Genomic DNA, 26,073 nt, shown 5'->3' with positions numbered 1-26,073 from the left:
GGTCCTCCCTGCGAGTCCTGTCAGCACCCTTGCTGGAAGCATCACCTCTGTCACCACCAGGCAGGGCAGGTCCTGCCAGTGTTCACCGAGATGTCATTCTCTCAGGGTGGAGGCAGGCTTCCTCTGCCAGGCGCTAAAGCTCACAAAGACAAGTGGCAGATGTAAAGTTTGTGTAGACAGTCCCATATAAAGCATCACTTGGTGCTGAATAGTATCATGAATTTAAACATCGAATTACAACCCCTTTTTTCTGCTCATTATCATCCTGGGTTAACAATAACATCATTAGAATAAATATTTATTTGGAAAAAAACCCCACATTATCTAGGAGTTTTTGTGATGCTATGGTGCAGGGTATTGTGATGTGTGTGTTTTTACAAGAACTAAGCAACTTGTGATTTTAACACATACATGAACAACATTGGTTAAGCTGTATGGTAAGGAGGTATTGTTTGTAAACATATGTTTTATTTTCTCCAAGTCTTGCTGAATTCAGATACAAATTGCTTTTCATTCATATGTGTTTCGCAGGAAGGACTTCAGCACATAGTCATATGGCAGAAGGGTTATAATATAGTGTTACAAAGGTATGCAGTGCCCACAGAACACATGCAAGATATTTTCTTCTACCAATGATGTTGCTATAGGAGGAAGGAAAACGTTGTGCCATTTTCCATCTTCTCTCCTGCCACAGGGAAAACCTGAGTTCTTTGTGTAGTTTTAAAACAAATCTGGATCAGAGAAGTTTATTGCTCTCTTAATGACACATAATTAACCAGGAGTGAACTACTCCTTTGAGCTGACCCCTTCCATGTTATGGAAGTCTACGTAGTTCCCCAACTACTGTTGAATCTGGCTGGTAGTCATCTTCCTCTTTACAGTGATCCTTTTGGGGCGAACACCTTCTCAGAGAGTTTTTTCTCAGATACACACACACTGCAAGCTCTCACGTTTCTGTCTTCACAGATGTTGTGATCCAGGCTGTCTGCCAAGGGTGGGCCACGTGAGCACTCACATCTCACTTGTGTTATGAACTGCAGTAATTTCCAACTTTGGGTGTCATATAGCATTACTCAGACTCTGACCTGAAAATAATTTCTCCTGATCACACCTCCCGAGAGATATAGAGGAGCTTGAAGCAAGAAGGAAGACAGGGAAGGAAGGCTATAGAAGAGATGGGATCCTATAAAATAACCATATTGGTGGGACCTAAAGCAACGAGCATAGCACTAAGATTGTACAGGCACAGCAAGCTCAACCAATTGTTATTTGATTGCTGTCCGATGTGCAAGAGATGTTGAAGGCAAAGTAGAAATGTATGGAAAGATTCAAAAGTATGAAAAGGTGGACTTCAACAGCATCATGAGCATAGACTGTCACTGGAAATCAATCAGCTGATAACCTCTAATTTGTCAAATGGTTATAATATTGTCCCACTGACTCTAGATGAAAAACCTTATGCAGATGACAAGAAGGAGAAAGATATATCAGTGATTGCTGTCTTGGGTTATAGCAGTCAGAGATTCACACACTTTTTTTTTTGGGGGGGGGGGGGAGCACAAGGGATAAGTGTAAAGCAACTGAGCTATGAAAGCCTGAATGTCTTTCACAGAATCATTTTGCTGATTTTCTTCCTCTTTTTCTAATGGAATTCAATTCTGTCTTCAGAGACAGCAACTGACAATGCCTCACTGAGACATAATAAGCTCTTTAGCTATGCCAGGTTTATTAGCTTTTTTCATCCCTCCAATCCAAGCAACAACACTTTAACTTCTCCTACCAGTACATGGTACTAAATTTACAGAATTGAATTCAAGCTAAAGATACTGTAATTAGTCATAAATTTCAGAATTGCAGAAAATCAACATAAGATTAAAAAAAGCATTGTTACCTTGGATACCAAAAATACTTGAGGTTTTAAGAGAAGACAACTGCTGTCTGAATGATCTAAATAAAATAATCTTCACTGTTAAATATCTTTTTTAAATTGAACAATTCTGTAAGTAAAAATACAGCTTTTTTGTTTAAACTTACAACATTCTTTTCAGTAACAATGTGTAATCTTTGTTGTTGGAGACATTTCCAAAATGTGGAAGAGAACAAAACTCTTTTCTGCCATAGTGATACTATCTCCAAAAGGTGATTGTGAGAAAATTTGTTAAGAAATAACCATTTATTGCTGGTTTGTTTTTAAAGAGTTGGTTTAATTATTCAGTTCACTTAGAAGTTTATGCTTGTCTTTACAGTGAAGGAACAGACCAACTGAGGAGGAACAGTAGCTTTCCTGATACTTTATGAGAGCTTGTGGGGGATAAGAAATGTATGTGGAAAATTATTTAGATCTTTACATCTCAAAAATATGTGCCTTATTGCATAAAAAACTGCTTTTCTATTTGTGTTCCTACATACTTTGCAAATTCCCTTGAGTCTCCTCCCATAGTGCCTTTGACTTAACAAACCTTGATGTAAAAACAGTAAGGCAGAAGAGCCCATGCCCTTTCCTCCCTTTCCTCCAGGTGCATCCACAACTCACTAGGTAGCACTGTGAGGACATGCCAGAGGTAACCTTCCAGCTGACCAGGTGTGACACTGGAGGCGATTTGCCCTGTTATTTCAGAGAGCAGGTGTGCAGAGCCCCACTCTTTCCAGAGCCTGCCCCGGCCGGCTGAGGAGAGGGTTTGCCATGCCTGCCCAGCATCAAGTCCTCCCAGGTCCAGGTCCGTGCATGCTGCCGGAGGTTGATGCTAGCAGCAAGAAAACTTGCTGCCCAGCATGCCCACCTTTTGCTTGAAGAGGCGGCTACCACTCAGCACAAACGACAGCAGGTCCAGGCAGCTGAGGGCAGTCAGGCTCAAAAAAACCTCATTGTAGCTTTCTAACTGGTCAAAATCGCTCACGTGCTGTATGTAGTAGGCCCTAAAGAGGTGATAGGGAAGGAAGCAAATGATGATGACACAGATGAAAATCAAGTTTTTCACCTGGGCCCAGAACTCCTGATGTGACCAGAGGGTGGTGGAAAGTTTTCTCGCCACTTTTACTAGGATGAAAATCTGCAGGCCCAAGAGGACACAAGTAATGCAGGCGACAGCTACAATTATGGTGTAGTTCAAGGCTTTCACACTGTCCTGCTGTAGTTCTTTGTGGAACTTAAAGCATGTTGTATCATTGTATGAGCCTGAGCGCCCGTACTCAAAGCACAGCACCGGCACCACAAACACCAGGACAAGGACCCACACGGCAGCACTCGCCGCGATGGCATGCAGCTTCCTATAGAACTCCACTTTGTCCTTCCATTGAAAGAAGATGAGCCACCGGATCACCAGTGTGATCACGTAGAATAGGAAGGTCAGGTACATGTGGATGTGCACCATGGCACTCACCATTTTACACAGTGGCATCTTGAATACCCACTTCTTGTTGACATAGTAGTGCAGACGGAAGGGCACGGTGAAGAGGAGGAGGCTGTGCACGACGACCAGGTTAATGATGGCTGTAGTGGTCACAGACAGAGTGTTCATCTTGACCAGCACGAATGACATTGTGATGGACCCAATTCCACCTCCAGCAAAGGCAACTGAGTAGGCAGTGATCAGTATGACACTTGTGGTGTTGGTGTGAGTGAAGGCAGAAGAGGAGTCACTGCTGTTCCTGTTCTCTGCAATCATGTCCCTGAAATCTTCCTTGTACATGTTCTAGAAGTGAAAGCATACATAAAGATTAAGATAAGGTATGAATGAGAGTGCCCACTTGAAAAACCAGCAGAGCTTTCCACCTGCATGTTGCTCGAGGGATAGTACTGCAATCTTACAGTTGGCACAAACTGTAACCAGTAGTTTTACCCAAACATCCTCCAACCTAGGAAAAAAATGGCTAAGAAGGTTGTATGGAGAAGCTGCTCTAGTTTTTAAGTCATTACTATCCATACCCTTAAAAACAAGCATGAGTTAGTAACACGTGAGATCAAGAGATCCTTAGAGAAATCACATGATTGTGGTGGTTTTGAGCTCTCAGTGTTACTAGTTCTCCTCTCTCCTGAGCATCTGCATGCTTTTGCAGTGAAGATCAGAGATACTGTTCAAATTCTGCTACTATTCATCAGTTTATTTGCAACACAAATCTGCCCTTCCCAGAGCCAGATAATAACCATATGTTGCTCTATCAAAGCTACAAATTCTGTTTGTTACCGAGCACAATTTTGCACACATTAAAGTCAACTCCTCCTCCACGGATAATTTATCCGAGTCAGGGATTACACACCATGGATACCCAGGCTCCATGGAGATGCTGCTCAGATCCTGCCAGACGGAGTAGCAGTAGCGTTGGCAGTGCTGTCCTGGTGCTCAGGGCCATTTCACACCTAATATGTGGTAACTGGGTGTTACAAAATGGGTTGTTAGAAAACATTAGGAAAGGACATCCTGGGTTAGTGCAAATAAGCCTCCCTGGCCTGAGCTGAGGCTAGATGAAAGTTAATAGCAAGTTTAGTAAGTACACTATACATTTCTAATATATTACGGTTTCAAAAAGAGGTTAAATATAATTCTAAACGTAACATCTGGTAGGATTTTTAAATACAATAAGACCGTGTGGGAGGGAAAGAGTTCAGGCAGGGTGTTATCCTGAAGCATGTTTGCATCTATGAAAGTATCAAGTGGATGTCCGCACTAGTCACAGAAAAGAAGCAGGGGCAATTGAACAGTGCTGGGCTCTGCACTATCCCCGTTACACTGCCACCGCTACCTGAACTATAATTTTAAACTGACCCTGGTATGTCACCCATTTCATTGGTGAATCCCACAGCACAAGAGGGGGTTTTCTGCTGAGTTTTTGTAATTTTATTATTGCAATGACTTCAATTTCACAAAGCAGTTCCTCTGTCTCTTTGTATGAGTGGTGTTTCAGTTTATTTTCATTTTTAGGTAGCACATACTGCCAGAGGTTGGGAGGGGAAAGAAGTTCTTGAACAGCTCTCTCTTGTCAGAAATATGTCAGGAAATACCTGTAACTTTTATAATCATAATCCACTTTTATTCACAGTGGGGGATTAATATCTGTGGTGCATCTCAGACATTTTCCGTTGATTTTTAGCAATATTTCTAAGCATTCACCCCTACAGTAGTCTAGGTCTCTTTATACATTGAAAAGGTAGTTATTCTTTAGCTATCCCAATGCATCTAAGACTCCAGATATTTTATTGTAGTCAACATAAATACAACTGCCATATCTCGAGGTGTTGGTTGTTGGCACTCACTGACCTTTCCTGTTTGAAACTGTATTTAAGAGTTACGTGGACAACTAATTCCACTGCATTATGAGAAGTAACGCGGGTTGCAATGAAAGAGCTTTTTCTCAAAGGCACTTCAGATTGACACACTGCAGCTCTTGCATCAGAAACCATGCAAGTTCCTTCCAGTTCTGTTCTCATTTCTGAGATGTTGCGTTTCAGCCTCATCACCATGCAAGCCAGAAGGCATTAGCTAGATGTCCATCAGTTTCTCCAAGTTGTTATGCTTTCACTAAAAAAAAAAAAAAAGGTCTCTAAAAAGTGGCATTATCGCACTGTTTTAATTTAAAATGCATATTTACAGTTTAAAAAGTGCCACAGCCCTAAAGGCAACACGCTGGAAATGCGGGTTGGTGTGAGCAGACCCAGCAGGGAGGCTGCGCTTGGAGAGGAAGGACCCCTTGCCGTCACCCTTTGGAGCCCGACAGTGAAACATGAACTGAAGGTGGTAAGGAACAGATAAGCAGAAGTCAGATAACCAATATTTTCCTCAGACATTGCTATTAAGGGAACAGCAAGAGACCTATTTCTGTCTGCAAATAAGCAACTGAGACACTGAAATGTAGGTTTCTGCAGAATTTTACAGTCATCACTAAATCCCTTCATTGTAGGATTCTGCAGGAAATCTCATTTTCATTAATCTTCCAGAAAAAAAGCTACCAGCAGCTATGATATGAGATTATCAGGTCTCCAATACTACGGGCAACCCACTGAAATATCATTGCGTGATGAATACAGAGTACAGCATTACACAGAGGAAACGCTACTTTCTGCTGAAATGAGGTTTCCTATTGTACTGACATTCACATAGCTGTAACCTACTGACCTGAAACACAACGAACAAGTCCTTTGGCTAAAATCTAACAGGAGGCACATAGAATGAAAAGGAATGCAGGTTTTACAAGAGACTAATTAATTGTATGACATAAGGCTATCTACTGAACCTCACTGGAAACATAAGTTACAGAAGGCTCCAAAAGCTGGACAATATCTCACAGCAGAGGAGGAACAACAGGAGAGACCACTGAGAGCAGCATCAAACTATCTAAGAAATGGTCTTCCCTCCATGCTACTTAGCCCCTTGCCAACATCAGCTGTTGTAAGCTCTTGCCAGCTGTAACAGCATTGTTTCAGTACTGGACACAGCTTGTTTTAAACTAGCTTTTTAGAGTGGCTGTACACCAGTCACAGAGTTACAGTTCAATGTCATGCCTTCTTTCCTCCTCCCCACATAACCCCTGGTCCCAAGCAATGTCTGAAGCACCAAGGAGCTCCTTCAGGATGGTACTTCACAGCTTTGCCTCACCCAGGTGGCTTTCCTTCATGCACACCGATGTTAGCTCTTGCCATCTGTCAGAATGGCAGGAGCACTGAGAGGACGCAAGTCATTGCACATCCAAAAGCAGAAAGTTTCTCCTCAAGGAGGTGTTCTTGTTCCTGTGCCTTCCTACCCCCTCTAGCTACTGCCAATTCAGTGATACTGCTCAAGTTTGGGAGTACACTTTGCTCTTCGTCTGTGTTCAGCCTCATCACTTGGGTAAACTTCTGCCTGACATGTGCCTTGAACAGCCACGAGGCAATGATGGGCAACCACCTCACCTGAGCGCCATAGCAGTTAGTGACAGCTGCTGGTGCCGAGCGCTTGGGGACAGTTGCCAAAATAGCTATGTTTGAGTTTGACGGAGCAGGCAGATTGTCAAAAGGCCGGGTGCTAGGTTCTTTCAGATATATGGTCAGCAAAGAGATTCTCATGCATTCAAGATTCATCAGCTATCAGTGTGGGTCAGGCAATCCGCAGCACAGCCCACAGGACTTCCCTGGACCACTCTCTTCAGGCCAGAGCATGCTATTTACAAAGCCAACCCAGTCTCTGTCAAAATTTTCCTGGTAAAAAGAATGTTCATTCCAACCTTCAGGAACTTGTTTCTCTTTTATCTTACTGTTAATTATCCTATCATTAAAAAAAACAACACAAAAACCAAACCCATATTTCTAGACATAATTTGTACAACCTCAGCTTCCAGGCACAGTATGTGCTTCTGGTTTTGCCTTCAGATTTCAAAAATATTTAACAAATTTTGGCTTTCTCTATAGATACCTGACAATAAGTAGAGATAAGAGACAGAAGATACTTAATTTTCTCTTCATCCCAGTCATACTTGTGGCTCCTCACTGAACTGCCTCCATCAGCATTGTGCTCCTGTTTGGTTCTTAAGTGAGCAGCTTTGCATTTGGCAGTGGTAAAATGCATGTGACTAGTTTGCACCTGACTTAGCAATCCAGATCACCCTGTCACTGGCTTGTTCCCTTCATTGTTTATTATTTTCCCAGTCAGGTTCATCAGTCACCATTATGTTACATCAACATTATGTCAACTTATTATAAAACCATAAAAAAACTCATTCATTAAAAATGATGACAGTCTTACAATCTGCCAGCGAGCTCTACTTTCCGTATAACAAGTGCTTGCAAAATTTATGCCCTCCATGTACGTGTGCTGAGGGACCGGCAGGCTTCGCACAGATTTTCATGTGTTCTAACAGTTGTGTTCTGCAGAAGCAGCATTTGCAGCCTGCATGTACCCAGCTGAGAAGTTTTATTTGCATTTGGAGGGGAAGAAAGTTCAATTCAAATGAAAGATTTCTATTTTTGACAGACTTAAAATGGGAAAACAGGGGTTTGTCAGAACTGACATGTCTACATTGAAGTAGACTAGGTTGGAGGGAGCTCAAAATACAAGTATTTTTTTTAATAAAAGTCTACTTAAAATGTGTGTTTGTTTCACAAACATCCTCATTTAGTATCAAAGATTATTTCTGTTGATGGCATTGTAATTGCTTTTCGATTTGCTCTAATTCCATGCTGTGTTATGGTAATGTAGGCTATGTTACTAGAATAATTGCAGAATTCTCTTCATTTCAAACTAACCACACACACCTGAAATCTGAAGTATAAATATCTGCTTAAAGAAAAATGTTACAAGTTAAAAATATGAAATATCAAGTGTGTGTTTACATTTAGATATTGACTTTTTCTAAACAACTTTTAGTAATTCCTCTAACTCATTCACTAGCTCAATGACTCAGCTTGTGTCATCATTATACTGATACTTTTTAATTTAAATCCAGTCTACTGAAGAATAAAACAGGATGGAAAAACTTGTTGAGCTAGCCCTCTTTCATTTGAGATTTTTTTTCTGGTATTACACAAAACCAGAAACCATAGAACCTTCCCAAAAATAATTATTTACCATCCTGATTATATCTTATCAAAGAGAATAAACTTACCCTTCTAGGTTGTACAGAGATTGAATGATATCAAACACACAAAGATGGAGCAAAACAAAGTTAATTGCCTCCCAATTTTAGGTAGCAGTGTAGAACTACAGGATAGCAATAAGGAAAAGGATGAAGCAATATTTTCCCAATACTAGGAAATTACAAATAACAGAAACAGTTATGCAGAAAAGCTTTAAAATGTGTTACAAATAAAACAAGAAAATTGGATACTTTTTTTTCCACTAAAGTTACAAACATTGGAAAAGCACTGCAAACCAAGGCTTTTGTTCATTTTCTGTATACTTACAGATTAGAATTTCTTTCCCCTCTTCAAAGGTTGTTTACTTGGCTCTTGGTTTTATGCAAGCCCTAAGAACAAAAAAGCAGAACACCTGATGTTTTAGAGTCATGGCCTTCCTTCCTTCCTTCTTTGAGCCTGTGACAAAGCAACAACCATGAGCCTCAGCTGTGTGAGGGCAGGGCTGCCCTTAAGCACCCAGCCTCGGGGAGGTTTTTAGTTGCATCACAGGATCCTCTCTTGCAGCTATTTCTTAGCCATATGAGGTCTTCAAAGCCTCCTGCTTCTGAACAGTTATGTTCTCCTACTGTCTAAATTGATCAAGTCTATGCATTGATGTAAACCACACAGATCACTAGGTGCTCCTTTAGGAAGGTTATTCCCCAGAGCGGAGGAGATCATTTGAAAGAGTTTTTTGAGAAAACAAGGTAAGACAGGAGCAAAATATGATCTATATTGTAACTAACTGTGGGTTTGGGTATTGTGAAAGTATAGATATTGAAGTGCAAGGGATGAAATGAAGCTCACCCTAAAGCCCAGCATCATGTCTCAGCCCTGCTTTCTGCCAAGACTGTAGCTCAGCATATGGATCTCAGGACTCAGTGCCACTGCTACACCTATATAGCGCTAGCAAAATGAAACTAGCAGATTTTATTAAAAAACAACAACAACAACAAAACCCCAAAACATTAGCCGTGTCAGTATCAAAGGTTCATCTGCAGCAATGGTTGGTGTGTGGTAAAAGATGTTTCCCTGCAGGACTGAGCCTCCATGAGGAGTCTGTGCAAGGTCAGTGTTTCCCTCCTGCAGGCTCAACTAATTTCTGTCGGAACACAGTTATATTTGAGTATAACAGTCTCAAAGGCAATGGTATTAACATTCAACATTTACATGTAATCTTACATAAGGACATTTTAACTGACTACATCCTGTTGCTTCACATTTGACAAAAAAAAAACACAGGAGACAAACTGTTCTGTGGTACCTCACAACAGACTGGTATGTGAAGGAGACTGCCTTTTTGCATTGTGCAATTTTAACAGTGGTTAACAGCTAAAAAGCTATTCAAATAATATTAGAAAGTCATCATCATCATCATCATCATATTTAGCTTTTACCTAGTACCTTTCTGCAGCTGATCTCAAAGCTCTGTTAAAAAGTATACCTATCGCTCTCCCCATGATACAGCTAAAAAGATGAAACCTTTGTTTCAAAGCCAGATATAAAGCTAAGGGATCCTTAAATCAAATCCTATACCTTTTCAGGTTAGTCATGCTGACTCGGCTTCTTGTAGGTCTCGCTCTAGAATAAAATCATCTCAACTAATAGTGGGAAGAAAGCTGAGGTAACTTAAAGCCCTGTAGGTAGCATCTGAATATGGGGTTTTAAAGTTATATAACATTGTTGATACGTATAATAACTTAATGTATGTGTTAATACGTATAATATTGCTTATATATAGTTGATGCATATAATAATTACATAACATGTAAGTAATAGAATATTGTTGATAAATAACAATGTTGTTTTCCCAAGCTGTCATCACAAATGCGACTTTCCAGATTGCCTTCTTTCCATGTGTTTGCATTCTGCAAATCTTCAATCCTTGCACTAAGGTTTAAAACAAATATTGAAATACCAGAGTATGGTCTAGGGCAGACATCCTCATTATCTTTGTTCACGAATGCCAAGTTCTAGATAAGTATAGAAAGCTTAATACACATGGTTGTAATTCATTTTCCCTGCTAAATTGATGCAATTTTGCCAAAGATTCAGCATCATGTATAATGTCTGGAGTATGTTTCTCCCACTGCGGTATGAAGAATGGGTTTCAGGCTGGTACTTTTAGATTTTCATCAGTAATGCACTGAGCTGGTGGCAGAATGTGATTATGTTAGAACATCACACAGCAGCTGAATTTAAACGCAGGTGCTAGAAATGCAATGCATGTATTTTGTAAATTTCCAAGTAATTGCTGGTGGTCTTTTCAATACCCCCAAAATCTAGAAGTGTGATAGTGGGTTTGCACAGTGCCATTGTATCACCTGGATCAGACTTTCAACTAGTTTGAATTTTTATTATAGCAACAGTTTTATGGGCCAAGGCTGTTTAATCATACTTGAGAGCCTGGCCCAGATTTCAAGGACTGCTTGTCCTGGGATCTGCATAGCATCAAGGCTCCTTTTACTCCGGATTGTGTGAAAGGTCCTTAAGGAAAGACAACCATGCTCAGGCATAATATACGCTGTAAAGGATTTTTCAGCTGTTCCGAACTCAGATATGTGCATAGAATAACCATGGCAACCCAGGTGATTTATTTTTCTACATTTTTTGTGCCAAGACTCAAGGGTTTGGGTTGTTAAATCAGCAGTGGACCATACAGGGTCGTAGGAGGTGTGCAGATGTGGTGGTTGGGTCTTGTAGAAAACTCCTTCTCTCCTTCACTTACGTAGGTGGCAGAAAGCAAGAAATAAGATCCATCTGAACACCTTAAATTCACTGTGGGTAACCTGACTCATTTAGTTAGTTGAGAGTAAAGCTGGAGTGATACTCCTGAAAACACTGGGCTGATGTTGATAACAATCAGGCCCCCAGAGAGGTCTGTAAACCTGTGATTGCTAAGGGTGAGTTTTGAAATATTCCCCAAAGTGCAAGGAACAGTTATCTGAACTTTGCTGGGCAGTTGAGCAGACTTTTGTCAGCCAGAAAACTCTATTAGAAGTAGCAAAGTATTCCTTAATTATAACATCTTCTTTTACACTGGAAGAGGTAGACCCTGTGTCCCATTACATTCATGAAAGAATCAGGACTTGAATTATTGGAAAACTACTTCAACGCTGGGTTCTAGCCTTCTTTGTTCCTTGTACATTTTCAAATCCATCACATAAACTTCATTTATATTAATAAACATAAGGTTTTTTACATCACCCAAGGCGTTGTCCCATAGTTGTTAGTCTTGCAATGAGCCATCAGCCTGATTCTCCTCTCTTGTGACAGCTATAACCTATCGTTTCCTAAAATGGGGAAAAATCACATTGCCCTGTATGTTTGACTATGAGAGAGATGGATTTAGTAGATACACCTGTGGGCTGACTAACACCAAGTGTTGGTCACCTGTTCCTCAGGCCTTTTTTAGTATGGGTCAGAGCAGTGTCCTCAAACAAGGGCAGTGTCTGCTGCCTAGGTAAAAAAGATGAGATACAGAGAGAGCATCATCTGCTACATCTCGTGTTCCTTACAAAAAGCCCAGATCTGCTCAGAGTCCCTTCCAGTGCCAGCTATGGGCCTACTCCTAGTATATAAGACTGGCTGGATCAGTTATCAAGCTGTAATTGTGACAGGCTAATTGCATTATATCATTAAGTAAAAGATCAGCTGCTAATATGAATAGCAGAAAGGCAGCATGCAGTTAGAGTGAGTAACCTTTAGCTGCTACCAACAAAATCGTATTTTTGACTCATTTCTAATGTGCTCTCAAGCACCTGAATAGAAAGATATTAATTATCTGCAAAAAGAAAAATGTTAGGTATCAGTAACAGCCAAAACCATTTTGTAGATTATATGTTTCTTAAAATGTCTCTATCTGTGTTCTGAAGTGGTTGTGATTTGTGGCTGTCACCCAGGCTGTGCAAGGCATCCCATGAGTGAGAAATACTGCCTGTGACACATCCGAAAGAACATTTTGGAAAAGTATAGGGAGGAAAATGTGACTTGCAATTCCTTGTTTCACACATTTTTGCACAGCAGAGAGACAAAGTCAAGCTCCTCTAAAAAGTGGAAATACATCTGGTGGTCTCCTCCTAGTTCCCTTTTCTGATTTAGAGTGAAAAAAAAGCCGCTTTGCAAGTTACTACCCCATGGCATTATTACTCAAATGAAATTTGCTTGAGAGTACCTGAATTGTTTGGGGAAAGCCTGTTTCTCCTTCAGTCTATCTCACTACCTTTCTCTCCTTTGGAAGCACCCAAATTGCACCTCACTCCATGTTGAAGTATAACGTATCAATAAAACCGTTTCAAATTTCTATTCAGCTCTTACCATAATCCAGACCTTTCAACGGAGAAGTACTGTAAACAAAACAACACCTAAACCCACGTCAAAGTCTGCTGCATGCCTTTAATAGTGGGTATGTGGGAAGGATAACAAGTCTAGAAAACAACTGTCCTGACACTAATAATTTGCCCAGCTTTCCCCATACCTACTCCTGTTTTCTACTGGCACTGTGCTTTGGCCTCGGTGTTGGTCACTGAGGGTGGGAGGAGCAACCAGAACCATGTACAAAAGATATCTGTGCAGACTCCAGTCTACATGGACCTTTCTGAGAAGGTGTCTTACTTATTTTTAACAACTGCACATTTCCAGGAGTCTAGCACCAACTTTAATACTATCTTGTTCTGCAGGATTTTACTAGTTCACATCTGTTGCATGCTGGTAGGTTTTTCAGGAGATATGCCTTTCATCAGGAATACGGCACAGCAAGTCAGTCATTATGGGAGCTTGTTCTCACCAGGATTAAAAAAATGGAGGGGGGAGTTGACTGACAAGAAGATTCATTACTCCTGCCATAAGGATGACATTAGACTGCAGAGATGGAAATCATATATGCGGTACCATGCCCATCCTATATGCATATATGCCTTTCCAAGAGAAAAAGCCCTTCCCTTCATCTGAAAATACAGTGCTCATCATAAAATTTGTCTGAACTCTGCACTAGCCTCTCACTAATTGCCTGCTGAGGCAGCCAGCTTGTTGTAAGGAAGAATATTTTTTTAAGAAAGATTACAGCATGAGTCTATTGATACTTGCCCTCAAAATGCTGACTGCAATTGCTAATACTGTTTTCTTCTCAGATTGTTTATTTCAGTTGATTTCTGACTGCAGAGGTAATACAAACTCTATCATCAGATGCATGGAAAGAATCATTTTACTAATGATCATTTTCATGCTGAATATACATGTACAGTTATTTATGAAATTTAGTATGCTAAAATGTGTTTGTGTTGGCAGAGGAACAAACCTCCCTGCATTAGTCCAAGAGTGTCTGCCTAGGAGCAGTACAGAAGGCAAGGCTCAGTACCAGTACTGCTAGATGGGTAATGAAGGTGCTTTCCTACCTGAGCATAAGCACAATGAAACACATGACTTCGCTACTACAGTTGGTTAGACAGGAATTCGGCATTCCACCTACTTCTTTCAGAAATAAGGAATTTGCTGCAAGTGCATTGCTCCACGCTGCATTCATAAAGTACATTGATTTGCAAGGGCCTTTCCTGCTCAGCACAGCCAAAGACTGCCTGAAGGAGCGAGGCGCAGCCTGGATGCGAGTGCTCTCTACATCACATTGCTTGGGCTGAAGTGGTTCATTTTGCTGGTAAATCTGGAGGTTTCTGTTCTGAGCTAATGATAAACATTGGTGTTAAATTAAGATCTCCAGTGCATTTGCCAAAATATACAGCTAATTGTGCTAGGAATAAGCTCATTACTGATGCATTTTTTAAGATTTCTGACTTTTTGAAGTTCAGCTGAAACATTTAAAGATGCAGCTAGGGAGTCCAGCCAGGAGCAGCTGTAAAAACACCTATGTGAAGGGCTGCTGTCTGGGCTTTGTAAAGAGTACCCACACCTGCCCTTTGTCCCACCATCCTCCTAACATGCTTTCTTTTAGCCTCTTTCCCCCTTTTGTTGACACAGGACTCCCCAGAAAGTCTTGAGCCATGTTGCTTGTGGCCATAATGCTGGTTTGTTGGTCCAAATCTGTTTATTTGATTTTGGAGTGCCCTGTGCTGTGGTGTTGCCCCTCTTCTTGGTTGGTCTTTGGACATCTTTATAAAAAAGTAGAATTGAAAACATTAAACTGCCAATTAGTTTCCTTTCTGAACTTCCTTCTTTTCCTTTGATACAGGTTATTTGATGTTCTATACATCTTTCTGATCACTGGAAATCATAAGCACCAAATATTTTACATCATTATTCACTATAGTTGAGCTCTTCTTAGCAGAAGACGGACTGACAGGACATTCCCATACAATATTATAAGCCCTACATGACAGATGTACAAAAAAAAAAAAAGAAAAAAAAAAAGAATTAGTAAAATCCACCTGGAGTCAGTGGAAAATATCCACAGTAGGGTAGTGACATGCCCTTTAGCTTATCAACAGGATTTGTTAGGCTGGCCATAATGACGTGCCTCTTCAGCCCCATTGCTTCTGGTTCTTGAGTTAGCACATTAAGCACTAATTTGAATACATCTTCACAAAAAAGGATACCATCAAAATAGCTTTCCTGTTGATATAAGAATTTGGGGAGATTAAAAAATAAGCACACAGTTAATGTGTTTAATTGTGCTAGCGAAGTGGAAATGAGAAGCATCAACTCACTGAGGAGACATTCCTATTGCAGGCTTTCATTTCTTTCTGCACCATCAAATCAGGATCATCACTGAAAGTGATTCAATGATTTCTACAGCCCTCACGATGAGAGATCTCACCATTTACTGCTAAGTACCATTAGCACAATGAAAAGTGCAGATAAAACAATGCCTATTGCATATCCACTCCAGATTTTCCTTATGCCCCTTACTTTGGCTAGAACTATTTTCCCCTTAATTTCACTTAAGAAGAAAGAATTCACTCTACTCAGTGAGCTGACAGAAAAATAATGAATTCTGTATCAAAAGCTATCTCTATTTAATTTTCGGATTCAGTTTCCCTTAGAGAAGTTACTGGGCACCTGAGCTCATTCCATTCCCACACCTAAGATTATCCTCACATGAACTTGATTCCAGCTGTGTACCAGAGATCCCTTCTAGGTTAGGAAGAAGTTGATTAATCTGGTGAGAAGTTCCAGCAGTAGATTTTGTTATGGGTTTTTTGAAGTATTTTTTCTCTGAACGTTTTTGTTTCAGATTCAGCAGCAGCCTGCACTTGTTGTTTTAGGGGTAAAAGGGCAGAATTTGTGCAGCTTTCTGTACGGCGTTGGCAAGAGAAGATATGTGTGTTACCATGTGGGTCTGAGGTGTGCGTGCAATTCAGAATGCAACGCTATGCAGAAACACCTAAGCTAGCTTTAAATAGGTAGTTGGTGATAAATCCGTGTTGGTGTGACACTCCTTCTAGTCAAATATATCCCAGTTTTCCAGGCATAGAGGCTGTAGTATTTTCAGCACTTCACTCCTCCAGAGCTAGTTTCAGTATCTCTGCATGAGACTGCAGATAGCCATGTGCACATCCCAGTTTGTTCCTATTGAATCATAAAAACATCCAGGTCAGCAGAAACCTCCAGAGATTTTACAGTCACACCTCCTGCTGAAAGCAGGGCTTTAGACTGGGGTATCCAGGGTCCCATCAAACCAAGCCTTGAACATTTCCAGCAAGGGAGATTCTGCCGTTCTGAAATTTTCAGTCTCTGTCTTGGACTAGGAGGACCAAGCCGGGACACAGCATCCCAGGTGTGGCCTAAGGGATGCTAAATGGGGTGGAATAATCACACCCTTGACCTGCTGGCTGTAGTCCTTGCCTGCTGGCTGTACTCTTGCTGAGGCAGCCCATGACAAAGCCTCCTTTCACTGCTGTTAAGGGCACACTGCTGGCACAGGTCAAGGCTGCTCCCCAGGCAGACAGACCTCCCAGACATCCACCCGCCACTGCATGGGATTACTCTGCCCCAGGTGCAGGATTTAGCGACTCTCTTTGTTAAACATGCAGTTGTTGTTGGCCCAATCTTCCAGCTTGTTGCAGTCTCTCTGGTGGCTCTTCCTTTTAGCATCTCTCTTCTCCCAATTTGTTGCCATCTGCAGGCTTGCTTGCTGAGGGTGCATTCAATTGTGTCCTCCCAATTTTTTATAAAGCTATGGAATAGTATCAGGCCCAGTACTGACCCCCAAGGGACTCCACCTGTAGCTAGCTACTGGTTCAGCTTTGAGCCATTAGCCATTGCCCTTTCAGCTCAGCATTTTACATAGTTGTCCACCTGTCTCGTGGTCCATCTGTCCAATTTGTATCTTGCCAGCTTGCCAACAGTTTATTAAGGTGACCATGTCAAATGCCTCGTTAAAATCAAAGGAGATGATGTCCATGGCACTCTCCTCATCCACTGAGCAAATTGTTTCATCATGGAAGGCATCACAGAATGGCAAATAAAGTCAGTGCAATGCTTTTTGTAGGGCGACAAGTACTTTTCACCTAAATAAACCACCTTTACATCAACCTCTTCATCATTTGACAGCTACTGGTCTCAAAATTTCCTTCAAACAATGCCACCTGTACCGCTAACAACTTCTTGTATGCTCAAAACAACCCTGCTTGTGAAGCCAAATACCTGGAATGACTCCCTTCTTCTTTTGTTCCAAAAACTGCTTCACCTGTTTATCCTTCCCTGTGGGAGGTCAGTGAATAAAAAGAGGCAAGACCTGAGAAAGGCACAGCTCAGGCTGGGAGGCCTTGTGCCACCTGCTGCAGCAGAAATGACATACCAGCCATCACTGGCTTCCACCAGGACGCGGCAGGGAGGCAAGCATTCCCACCAGGGAGCCAAGGGCTGCCTGGTGCCCCAGCTTCTGAGATACAAGCTTGGCAGAGGTCAGACTGGGCAGGCCCACATAAAGACACCCCTACTTATCCGCACCAATATAATTGCCACCTTGTGATGTAAATTGAAATGTAAAATATCCCATCAGCCGTGACTTCCCATCAGCTGGGAAGGCAGACCCAGTGATGGTCTGATCACTTTTCATGACATGTGTCACACTGAGGGCGAACAGCAGCTGCACATATTTCTGGGACATGAAGTTTAGGGAGGTCCAGCTGATATGGACAGCTGCAGTGCACGTGTGTATCAGCCCATGTTACGAGAGGTTCTCTACCTCAACACCAACTACCTATACAAGATCCAGACCCTGTTTCTTTTCTTCAAGATCCTCTGCAGTCCTAAGCTTTTTTTTCAAAGCAGCTACTCCCAGTTTCAGAATGAAGATTGCGATGAGCAGCTGCATTTCCAGAGACTCTTTAAGATAAGGATAAACTGATTAGGATGCTTCCACTCTGGGCTGTCTCTGGGGCTAAGAACCACCACAAAGCTGCATATTTCTTATAGAAATTCATAACAGCACATTTATTAAAAAACCCACAGCAACTTCTCAAAATAAAATATTATGCTGCAGAAGTTTCTGTATTTCAGTAAGGAGAAGATATAGTAAGTAACAATCTGGGGCAGCCCATTAATATACTCACTTTATTCAATTAGCTTTGAAAGGTATTCAGATATTTTGTGAGGATCAGTTGGACGTCATGATAATGTCATCATTCTATGAATCCACACAAAACAGTAACAGGCCTCCAACTATGTCATCCAGTTATTGGTATTGCTAGCTTTTTCACATATAAAATGGTGAGCAGAATCTTCTCAGACTAGTTGCTTCTGGCAGCATGCTTGAATGGCTGGCTCCTTTATATACCAAAAGGATGCACAATCCTATAGCATATAGTCATGCAACAAAGCAAGGCAAAATAGCCATCACACTTCCTACTGCCCTCAGCATCGCTTTTGAATAATGTGTGATTTTTGCAGCACTTCTCTTAGAAAGATGAGTCCATGATTGGCTCACCACCTGAAGAGCACTTTCCATGGGTGCTGAGAACACTGGGAATATTTAAGCTCTCGGGCAGTGAGATGCTCCTGGACAGCAGCAAGTGTATGGACGGTTATTGCGGAGTATCTGGTGGTGCCCTTCAGACCTGCAGCCTAGTTTTCCGTGTTATAAGTTGTTTGTGTGCTTCAACTGATAATACTGTCACCAAGATGAAAACTGCAATGGTACAGTTCAAAAGGAAAGGTGAAAAAATAATTCTGCTAGTCTCTAACTTCTTAGAGGAAGGATCATAGAGCTGTGGTTCCAGAACAGGGGGAGAAAAAAGCTGCCACTGCTGCTACAGAGATAAAAAAACACACACCTGATACGTGGTCACCCAGGAAAGCTACAGAGTCCAAGCAAAACACCACTGCAAAGTTACACGAATAATATAAACTTAGACCTGTCTGCATTTGGTGACACAGGTCATTTTTGCTGGTGTACCTTCTGATCACTTTTCTCTGTCCTCCAGCCACAGCTCTATCTTCTCTGATTTATCTGTATTACCCGATTCATACTTTTCTTTTCCATGATCACTGAGAAAGACACTCAGCTGCTCTTCCTGGCTAACGAAGGAAAGCTCTGCAACATCAATAAAATGGAAAAACCTGTCACCCAAGATTGCTTTGTTGCCTTCCTAATGGCCTCCTGTACACACTGAGCAACCGGAGGACAGAGATGTAAAATTAAGTATCAGAGCAGATCATCAATGGCTAGGCCAGCTATCCAGAGCTCCTCAGTGGACACTAAACCACTCACCAGCCACCCTTGCTGAGCTATGCAAGTGTCTGAGAGCATCAGGGAACGTGTTCAAAAGCACCGAGGTAAAGGCAGAGCTGGCAACCCTCTGACTGTCAGGGGACTTATGATCCTCAGCATCTGAGGTGATTTTTAAAAATTTACTCATCATGAAAGAGTATCAAAGCCCATGAGAAATCTAGTAGAAGCACTGATAGATAAATGGAAATTTTCTCCTTAGTCTTTGTTTAAAGATTGATTGTCAAAAGCGGTAACACTACTCTTGTCTTTCTGGTTTACATATTCGTTTGATAAATTAATTTTCAGAAAGGATTATGGAAGCATGGATGCTATTGCAAAAGGAGGCTGGGTGCCCTTCCTGCAGTGCCGACTCCCAAAATACACTTTTAACTACCTTCTACTTTGCTTCCACAGATTTCAAAAAACTCTGACATTCACAACTGCTGCAGTGGACTAAAAACCCAAAGCACATTTAACTTCCAATCTATAACATTTGCTTTAAGCTTATCTCCCACCAGGAGCTGTTAAGCTCCATCCAGATCTGAAGACTTCTCATTTGAGTTTAGTATTTCCCTCCTCCTCTCCAAGGTGAGGGATAAAATACTGCCTTCTGCACGTCTGCCTCCATTACCTCTGCCAAGTACCTTTGTAGCACTTACCCACGGGCTCTCCAGCAGCATAGTAGGAGGCTTGCCTTGCTCCGTACAACGCCGCGATTTCATACAGAAATGCTGCTGAGGAACTGCAACTGCAACCCAGCTCTGCCTGCTTCCTGAAATATTGCCCACTGCCCACAAACCACCCAGCTGAATCACGTGATTAGACCAGTTTTTATCACCTCATGCAACAGGTCTATTGTCATTGATGTGTTTGGATATTTTATTTATTTTTGTTCTGTTTCAATGCGTATTAAGTATTTCCAGTTATTGAAAAATATATCTGCTTGTAAACAGTTACAGGTGCAAGAACGAAAGGGGGCTCATTGGGCTGAAAGTGAAACAGCACAGGTGGGAGTGTGCATTTATCATCATGTATGTGGATATATAGATAAACGTGGTTTGCTCCTGTTGTATGGAGGCTGCTCAGTCTCTCAGCAGCATTTGCTTAGTTGCTCAGATAACGTCCAAGATGTGAATTTATTGATCTGACAGCCCTTGCAGGAACTTTCCTCATGATGCAGCAGTAAAATAAATGTAGTAATCCTGAAGCAGGGCAGCCCACAAGGCTGAATGCTTTCTGGTACTCCTGAAATGCTTCTGTCTCATTATCAAACAGTAGTCTTCCTAAGAGATGTGAGTACCTGCTCTGCATGTGCTTTTTATACACTACAGCCTTTTTATAAATCAAAAGTATCGACTCAGTCTTTTTATAAATGAAGAGGATAAGGCATGTAAAAAGAAGAAAGTTTTGGCAGAGATTTGCTATGAGATTGTCGTGATCCTCTTCATTATATACTGTTAGCTATATTTGTAATTATATCCAATTGATGTATCTGCTACCAGAAATCTGGCAGAGCAGCAGAGGTACACACAAAGGTGCCACTGTTTTTTCACCCACTTTAATTTCAAAATGTTGTTCTCTACCAGTCATGCAGCCAGAATAGCTGCAACACTTGGCCATGCAAGAGGTAACAGGAAAAACTCATTTCTCTTCAAAAACTCGAAGATACATTCCCAGGAGTTTCAGTATAAATAATAAAAGTGTTCAGAATAAGGATGTTCTCTTCCTTCCATATTAAAGGGATATGCTTGGGAACTTTTAAATCCAAAAGTTCATTAAATGTTCTGTTCTATCCCTATGTTAAGACTCTACAAGATAAAAAGCAATATTTTAAGAAAATACAATACTGTCCCTATGTTGCGGTTTAACTCCAGCTAGCAGCTAAGCTCCACACAGCCACTGGCTCACTCCTCCCCCTGGTGTAAGCACTGACTCGCAATAACTAAAACATCCCTGAATTATTGACAGTTTCCAGCACAAATCCAAAACATAATTTCATACTAGCTACTATGAAGAAAATTAACTTTCCCTCACCCAAAATCAGCACATTCTCCACCCCTTATTCCATACCACTTACATCATGCTTAGATCCCACACTATCCAATAGAACTTCATTACCCACCACCACCTTTCCCATCTTTTGATATAATATACAGATATCGTTCCCTCAGTCTATGGGCCACCCCTGCAAAATGTCTGTAAAATGCCCACAAAATGTGCATTGAGTTAATTTAGTCCATGACCTTGGGCTCCATCTGTTATGGTGGTCACTCAGGACAGGAGAGCTGGTGTGTTCTGTGAAGTCACTGGGCACCAGAACCAACTCAGGTTGGGTCACTACTGCACTTGTGCTGCCTCTTATAAGGCTTGTCCTCCACTGGTTCAGGTGGTTCCTGCTATAGTAATTCCTGTAACATTCAAGTCAGCTCATGAGTTACAACAATTTAAAGGTATATCTACTACAGTCTCTGCCCCTGGTCCCTTTGGGCCAGATTACAGGGTTTAGCATCACAATGAATTCCTCCTCTTGCTCCTAGCCTGGATAACAACAAGAGGTTCCTGCTATAGTAATTCCTATAACATGCATTTCAGGTCCCAGGTTACAACAATTTAAAGGTATTTCCATTACAATCTCCACTGCTGGTTCCTTTGGACCAGACCGTAGGAATTAACATTGCAATGAAACTCCTCCCCTTGCCCCTGCTCTGGCTTGGACTCATCCACAGATTGCAGTCCCGTAGGGATGTAGCTGCTCCATGTGGAGCCTTATCTATGAGCCACGGTCTCTCCAGGGGTATACCTGCTGTGGCACAGACTTATCCAAAGCCACAGCTGCTCTGAGGTGCACCTGTTCCAGTGTGACCTCCACGGGCCCCAATGCCTTCAGAGATATACCTGCTCCAATACCTTACCCCTGGCTGCAGTCCCTCCAGGGGTGCACCTGCTCTGCATGGGCTTACCCATGGCCACATGCGGTGACGTGCTCCAGCATGGCCTCATGCACAGCCACTGATGCTTCAAGACGTACCTGCTGCAGCAGGGACTTATCTACAGCCACAGGTGCTTTGAGGTGTACCTTCTCCAGCGTGGGCTTATCCTTGGGCCACAGTCCCTTCAGAGGCATACCTGCTGCAGTGCAGACATAACCACGGCCACAGACGCTTTGAGGTGTGCCTGCTGCAGCATGGACTTATTCACGGCCACGGCCACAGGGGTTTTGGAGTGTCCTGCTCCTGCATGGACCTACCTACGGGTTCCTTTGGCTTGCGTTCACACTGGAGTTCCAGCCTGTCCAGCACAGCAGCACAGAAACAGTGGCCATTCCCTGGCTGTCTGCCAGCCCAGGCACATCGCCGTTGCTGTTATCAGAATGCTCCTGGGCACAGCACAGTGAGACGATAAGCAGTACAGCAAGCAGCACAAGCAGAAAGCAGCCACTAATGAGCACTAGACTCTAACACACAGCCAGGCAAGCAAGCCCCGTGGCAAGCGCAGAAGCCTGCTGATTAATAGCTACACAGCAATAACAGCTATAAATTCAATCTAGGACATTCCAATCTAATCTGTCGTTATCTCGAACCCTTCAGGCCCCACATTGGGCACCAAAAAAAGGCTGTTGTGGTTTAACCCTGGCCAGCAACTCAGCCCCACACAGCTGCTTGCTCATTGCCCACCCTGTGGGATGGGGGAGAAAATCAGAAGAGTAAAACTGAGAAAACTTGTGGGTTGAGATAAAGACAGTTTAATAAGTAAAGCAAAAGCTGCGCACACAAGCCAAGCGTAATGAGGAATTCATTCACTATTTCCTATCAGCAGGTAGGTGTTCATCCATCTCCAGGAAAGCAGGGCTCCATCATGTGTAACGGTTACTTGGGAAGATAAAATGCCATCACTTCAAACGTCCCCCCCTTCTTTCTTCTTCCCTGAGCTGTATATGCTGAGCACGACCTCATATGATATGGAATATCCCTTTGGTCAGTTGAGGCCAGCTGTCCCAGCTGTGTCCCCACCCAACTTCTTGTGCACCCCCAGCCTGCTCACTGGTGGGGCGATGCGAGGAGCAGAACCCGCCTTGGCTCTGGGTAAGTGCTTCTCAGCAACAGCAAAACCATCCTGGAATTATCAACACTGTCTTCAGCACAAATCTGAAACATAGCCTCATGCTAGCGACTATGACAAAAATTAACTCTACCCCAGCCAAAATCAGTACACCCTAGCAATGTCTAACTGATCTTTTTAGGGTTTAATAGGGAAACTATTTCTCCAAATACTGGTTGAGCTAAGAAAATACTCTTGTAACATTTTAGTGATCTGCAGTTTAGACCTTACAACCAGTTCCGTATAAAAAAGACAGTAATACCTTTCATCAAATAAAAAGTATAGCAACATTTTCCACTACACTCAAATGCAAAAAGTACTACTGGATTTGTCTCAACTGTGCAATAGCCCACTAGTCCTGCATTAAATGTTGTGAAGCTAAGGCATAAAAGACTTCAGATGATTTCTTCAAAGTCACTTAGCAAGTCTGCTACTGAATCAGAATTAGACTACTTTTCTCCTAATGTTATGTCTTATGCTTTAACCTGTACGCTGTATTTTGCCTTTCGGTAACAGTAAGGAAGCCTTCCAGAACTAAATTTCTAACATTAACCCAGCAACCTCACTGTTGCCTCAAGCCAAAAGCAGCTGTAAGCTTTTATGGAGCTGCTCATCCTCAGCACTTATATGGAGCATTAAATATCCCTGGGGCTTTGCTTCTTAGAGGAGTAAAGTTTACACTTTCCCTGGGAATGTAGGTTTAACCATGGCTCTTAAAGCCTGATCTACTTGCAGAGTCCTAGGGTAATATAGGATATGGACTTCTGGAGGTCATCTGGTTTAACCCATCACTCAAAGTGGGGCCAGCTTAACCAGGTTGCTCAGTGCCTGGTCCAGTGGAGTCTGAATATCTCCAGGAATAGAGATCCCATTGTTTATGGGGGGCTCGTTCCAATTTTGATGACCCACATATTGAAAATATTTTTTTCCTAACATCTAATTGGGATTTCCCACACTGCAATTTATTTCCATTCCCTCTTGTCCTATAGCCATGTACCTGTGAGAAGCATCCATCCCCATCTTTTTCTTCTGCTTCTCATGAGGGAGTTGGAGAGAGCAGTAAGAACTGCCTGGGATTTTAATGCAGCCCAGGATGTGGTTGACCTTCTTGGCTGCAAGGCCTCACGTTCAGCTTCTCTGCCAGGTACCCCCTGGTCCTTTTCTGCAAACCAGTTTTCTAGACAGGCAGTGCCCAGCCCACGCTGTTTTATGAGCTTATTCTCTCCTAGGTGTGGTGCTTTGCATTTGCCTTTGCTGACTCTCATGAGGTTCCTATCAGCCTATTTTTCCAGCTTGTCCAGGTACCCCTGAATGTCCTGCCCTCGAGTGTACCAGCCACCTGCCCTAATTTGTTTTCCTCCTCAAAGGGGATGAGGGTGCCCTCCATCTTGTCAGCCGGGTCATTAATACAGTTGTTAAACAGTCTTGACCTCAATATCAAACAAGAACCACCACTAGTAGCTTAGCCACCAGTTAAACCTCTTACTGTAGATCCCAAACCCTTGAGCCTAGTTATCCAGCCAATTTTCCACTCAACTTACTGTCATCCATCCAAGTCATCTCTCACCAACTTGGCTATAAAGTTACTATGGAAAACTGTGTCAAAGGCCTTGCTAAAGTCAAAGTACACAACATCCACTGCTCCCCACCTCATCCACAGAGCCAGGCATAAAACATCATAGAAGGCAATCAGGCTGGTCAGCAAGGATTTGCCCTCAGTCAATCCTTCCTGACTGTTCCAAATTCCCTTATATTTTATGGGACTGGATACTATTTCCAGACAGATTTGCCCCATAACCAATGGCCACAGCCTTCCAAAGGTGATTGAGAGTATTCTGTGACACTAACAGCAACTTTCAGCAACTTTGTGTGAACATCAGGTCCCATCCCCTGTGGGATGTGGTCTGTGAGCAGTCAATGGTGTTGGTGGCCACTGGTTAATGTGTAGACAAGGCTGGCATCAGGCATGGAACCTCCCTGCCCTGCCCACTGTTTGCATCACAAGAGCTGGCAGCTCTGACATAACACCTCCCAAGGCTGGATCACTGCAGGCACAGACATGTCCATGCTTCTGCCAGGGTAAACCATCTCTCAGGTAGGCAGTAAAAAATAAAGCAGCAAGCCAACAGCTGCTTCTCATCTGTTTGGGTTTGGGAGTAATTTGTCCTGATGGCTTGACCATGTCCATTAATAGATCACACCAGAAACCTGAAAGCCTCCAACTGTCTCCTTAATCTTTACAAGAGAAAACTGCCTGATTTATACTATTACTTCCAGAGAAAAACAACAGAGCTGTACAAAGTTTCCCACAAAATACAGAACCATGATGAGAGAGAAAAAAGCTTAAGCAAATATTTAGCCAATACAGCTTGTAACTTCCATGCCTTTTCTCTTCTATTTGCTGTCCAGTTCTTTTCTCTTGTATGCAAATAGAGTCTTATAACATAGGAAGGTGAGGATTAAGGATGAAGTGTAGCAATGGAGCAAAATGGGACAGGGAAAGAGTGTGGGGGCAGGTGTGGAGACAAGGTCATGGTCACCGGAAGAACAGACTGCACCTTCTGACTACCAGTCTGTCTTCCATCCTCTTTCCTGCTTCTCCCCAATCACTTGCTCACTCTTTCAGATGAGAATTAGACTTTTTTTTCAGTCTGACAGTAGAAATCTTTTAAGGGTCAAAACCATATGAACACGATAATGCATTCTTCCAGTTCCCAGATAGCTGGAGAAA

The 26,073-nt window shown here is 42.3% G+C and overlaps 1 protein-coding gene across 6 annotated transcripts; it reads right to left on the bottom strand.

Annotated features, from left to right (window-relative positions):
- Window positions 1-446: 446 nt before the first annotated feature.
- On the bottom strand, window positions 447-20,085 carry GPR141 (G protein-coupled receptor 141). 6 transcript variants are annotated; one of them, XM_055709689.1, is made up of 5 exons: window positions 19,904-20,081; window positions 18,930-19,067; window positions 8,870-8,931; window positions 5,256-5,516; window positions 447-3,692 (listed from the first exon to the last, which is right to left on the bottom strand). In XM_055709689.1, the coding sequence occupies exon 5, from the start codon at window positions 3,687-3,689 to the stop codon at window positions 2,745-2,747; it is 945 nt and encodes a 314-aa protein (XP_055565664.1). In that variant the 5' UTR covers window positions 3,690-3,692; window positions 5,256-5,516; window positions 8,870-8,931; window positions 18,930-19,067; window positions 19,904-20,081; the 3' UTR covers window positions 447-2,744. The 6 variants fall into 6 exon arrangements, with proteins under 6 accessions (XP_055565664.1, XP_027665824.1, XP_027665823.1 ...); XM_027810023.2 differs by lacking the exon at window positions 18,930-19,067; XM_027810022.2 differs by lacking the exon at window positions 5,256-5,516 and having other exon boundaries at window positions 19,904-20,079.
- Between the last annotated feature and the right edge of the window lie 5,988 nt (window positions 20,086-26,073).

Source organism: Falco cherrug, chromosome 4 (genome assembly GCF_023634085.1).
Source record: "Falco cherrug isolate bFalChe1 chromosome 4, bFalChe1.pri, whole genome shotgun sequence".
Taxonomy (NCBI): Eukaryota; Metazoa; Chordata; class Aves; order Falconiformes; family Falconidae; genus Falco; species Falco cherrug.
Note: the sequence above shows the minus strand (reverse complement) of the source record. Positions and strands in the feature narration are given on the sequence as shown.

What these genes read in the sequence shown, in the direction of transcription:
- GPR141 (XM_005442446.4), bottom strand. Translation starts at nt 19,966, where the DNA reads ATGAAATCGCGGCGTTGTACGGAGCAAGGCAAGCCTCCTACTATGCTG. An exon ending in TGCTGCTGGAGAGCCCGTGG is followed by an intron (nt 3,693 to 19,903) that starts GTAAGTGCTACA and finishes TTTCACTTCTAG; the next exon opens with AACATGTACAAGGAAGATTT.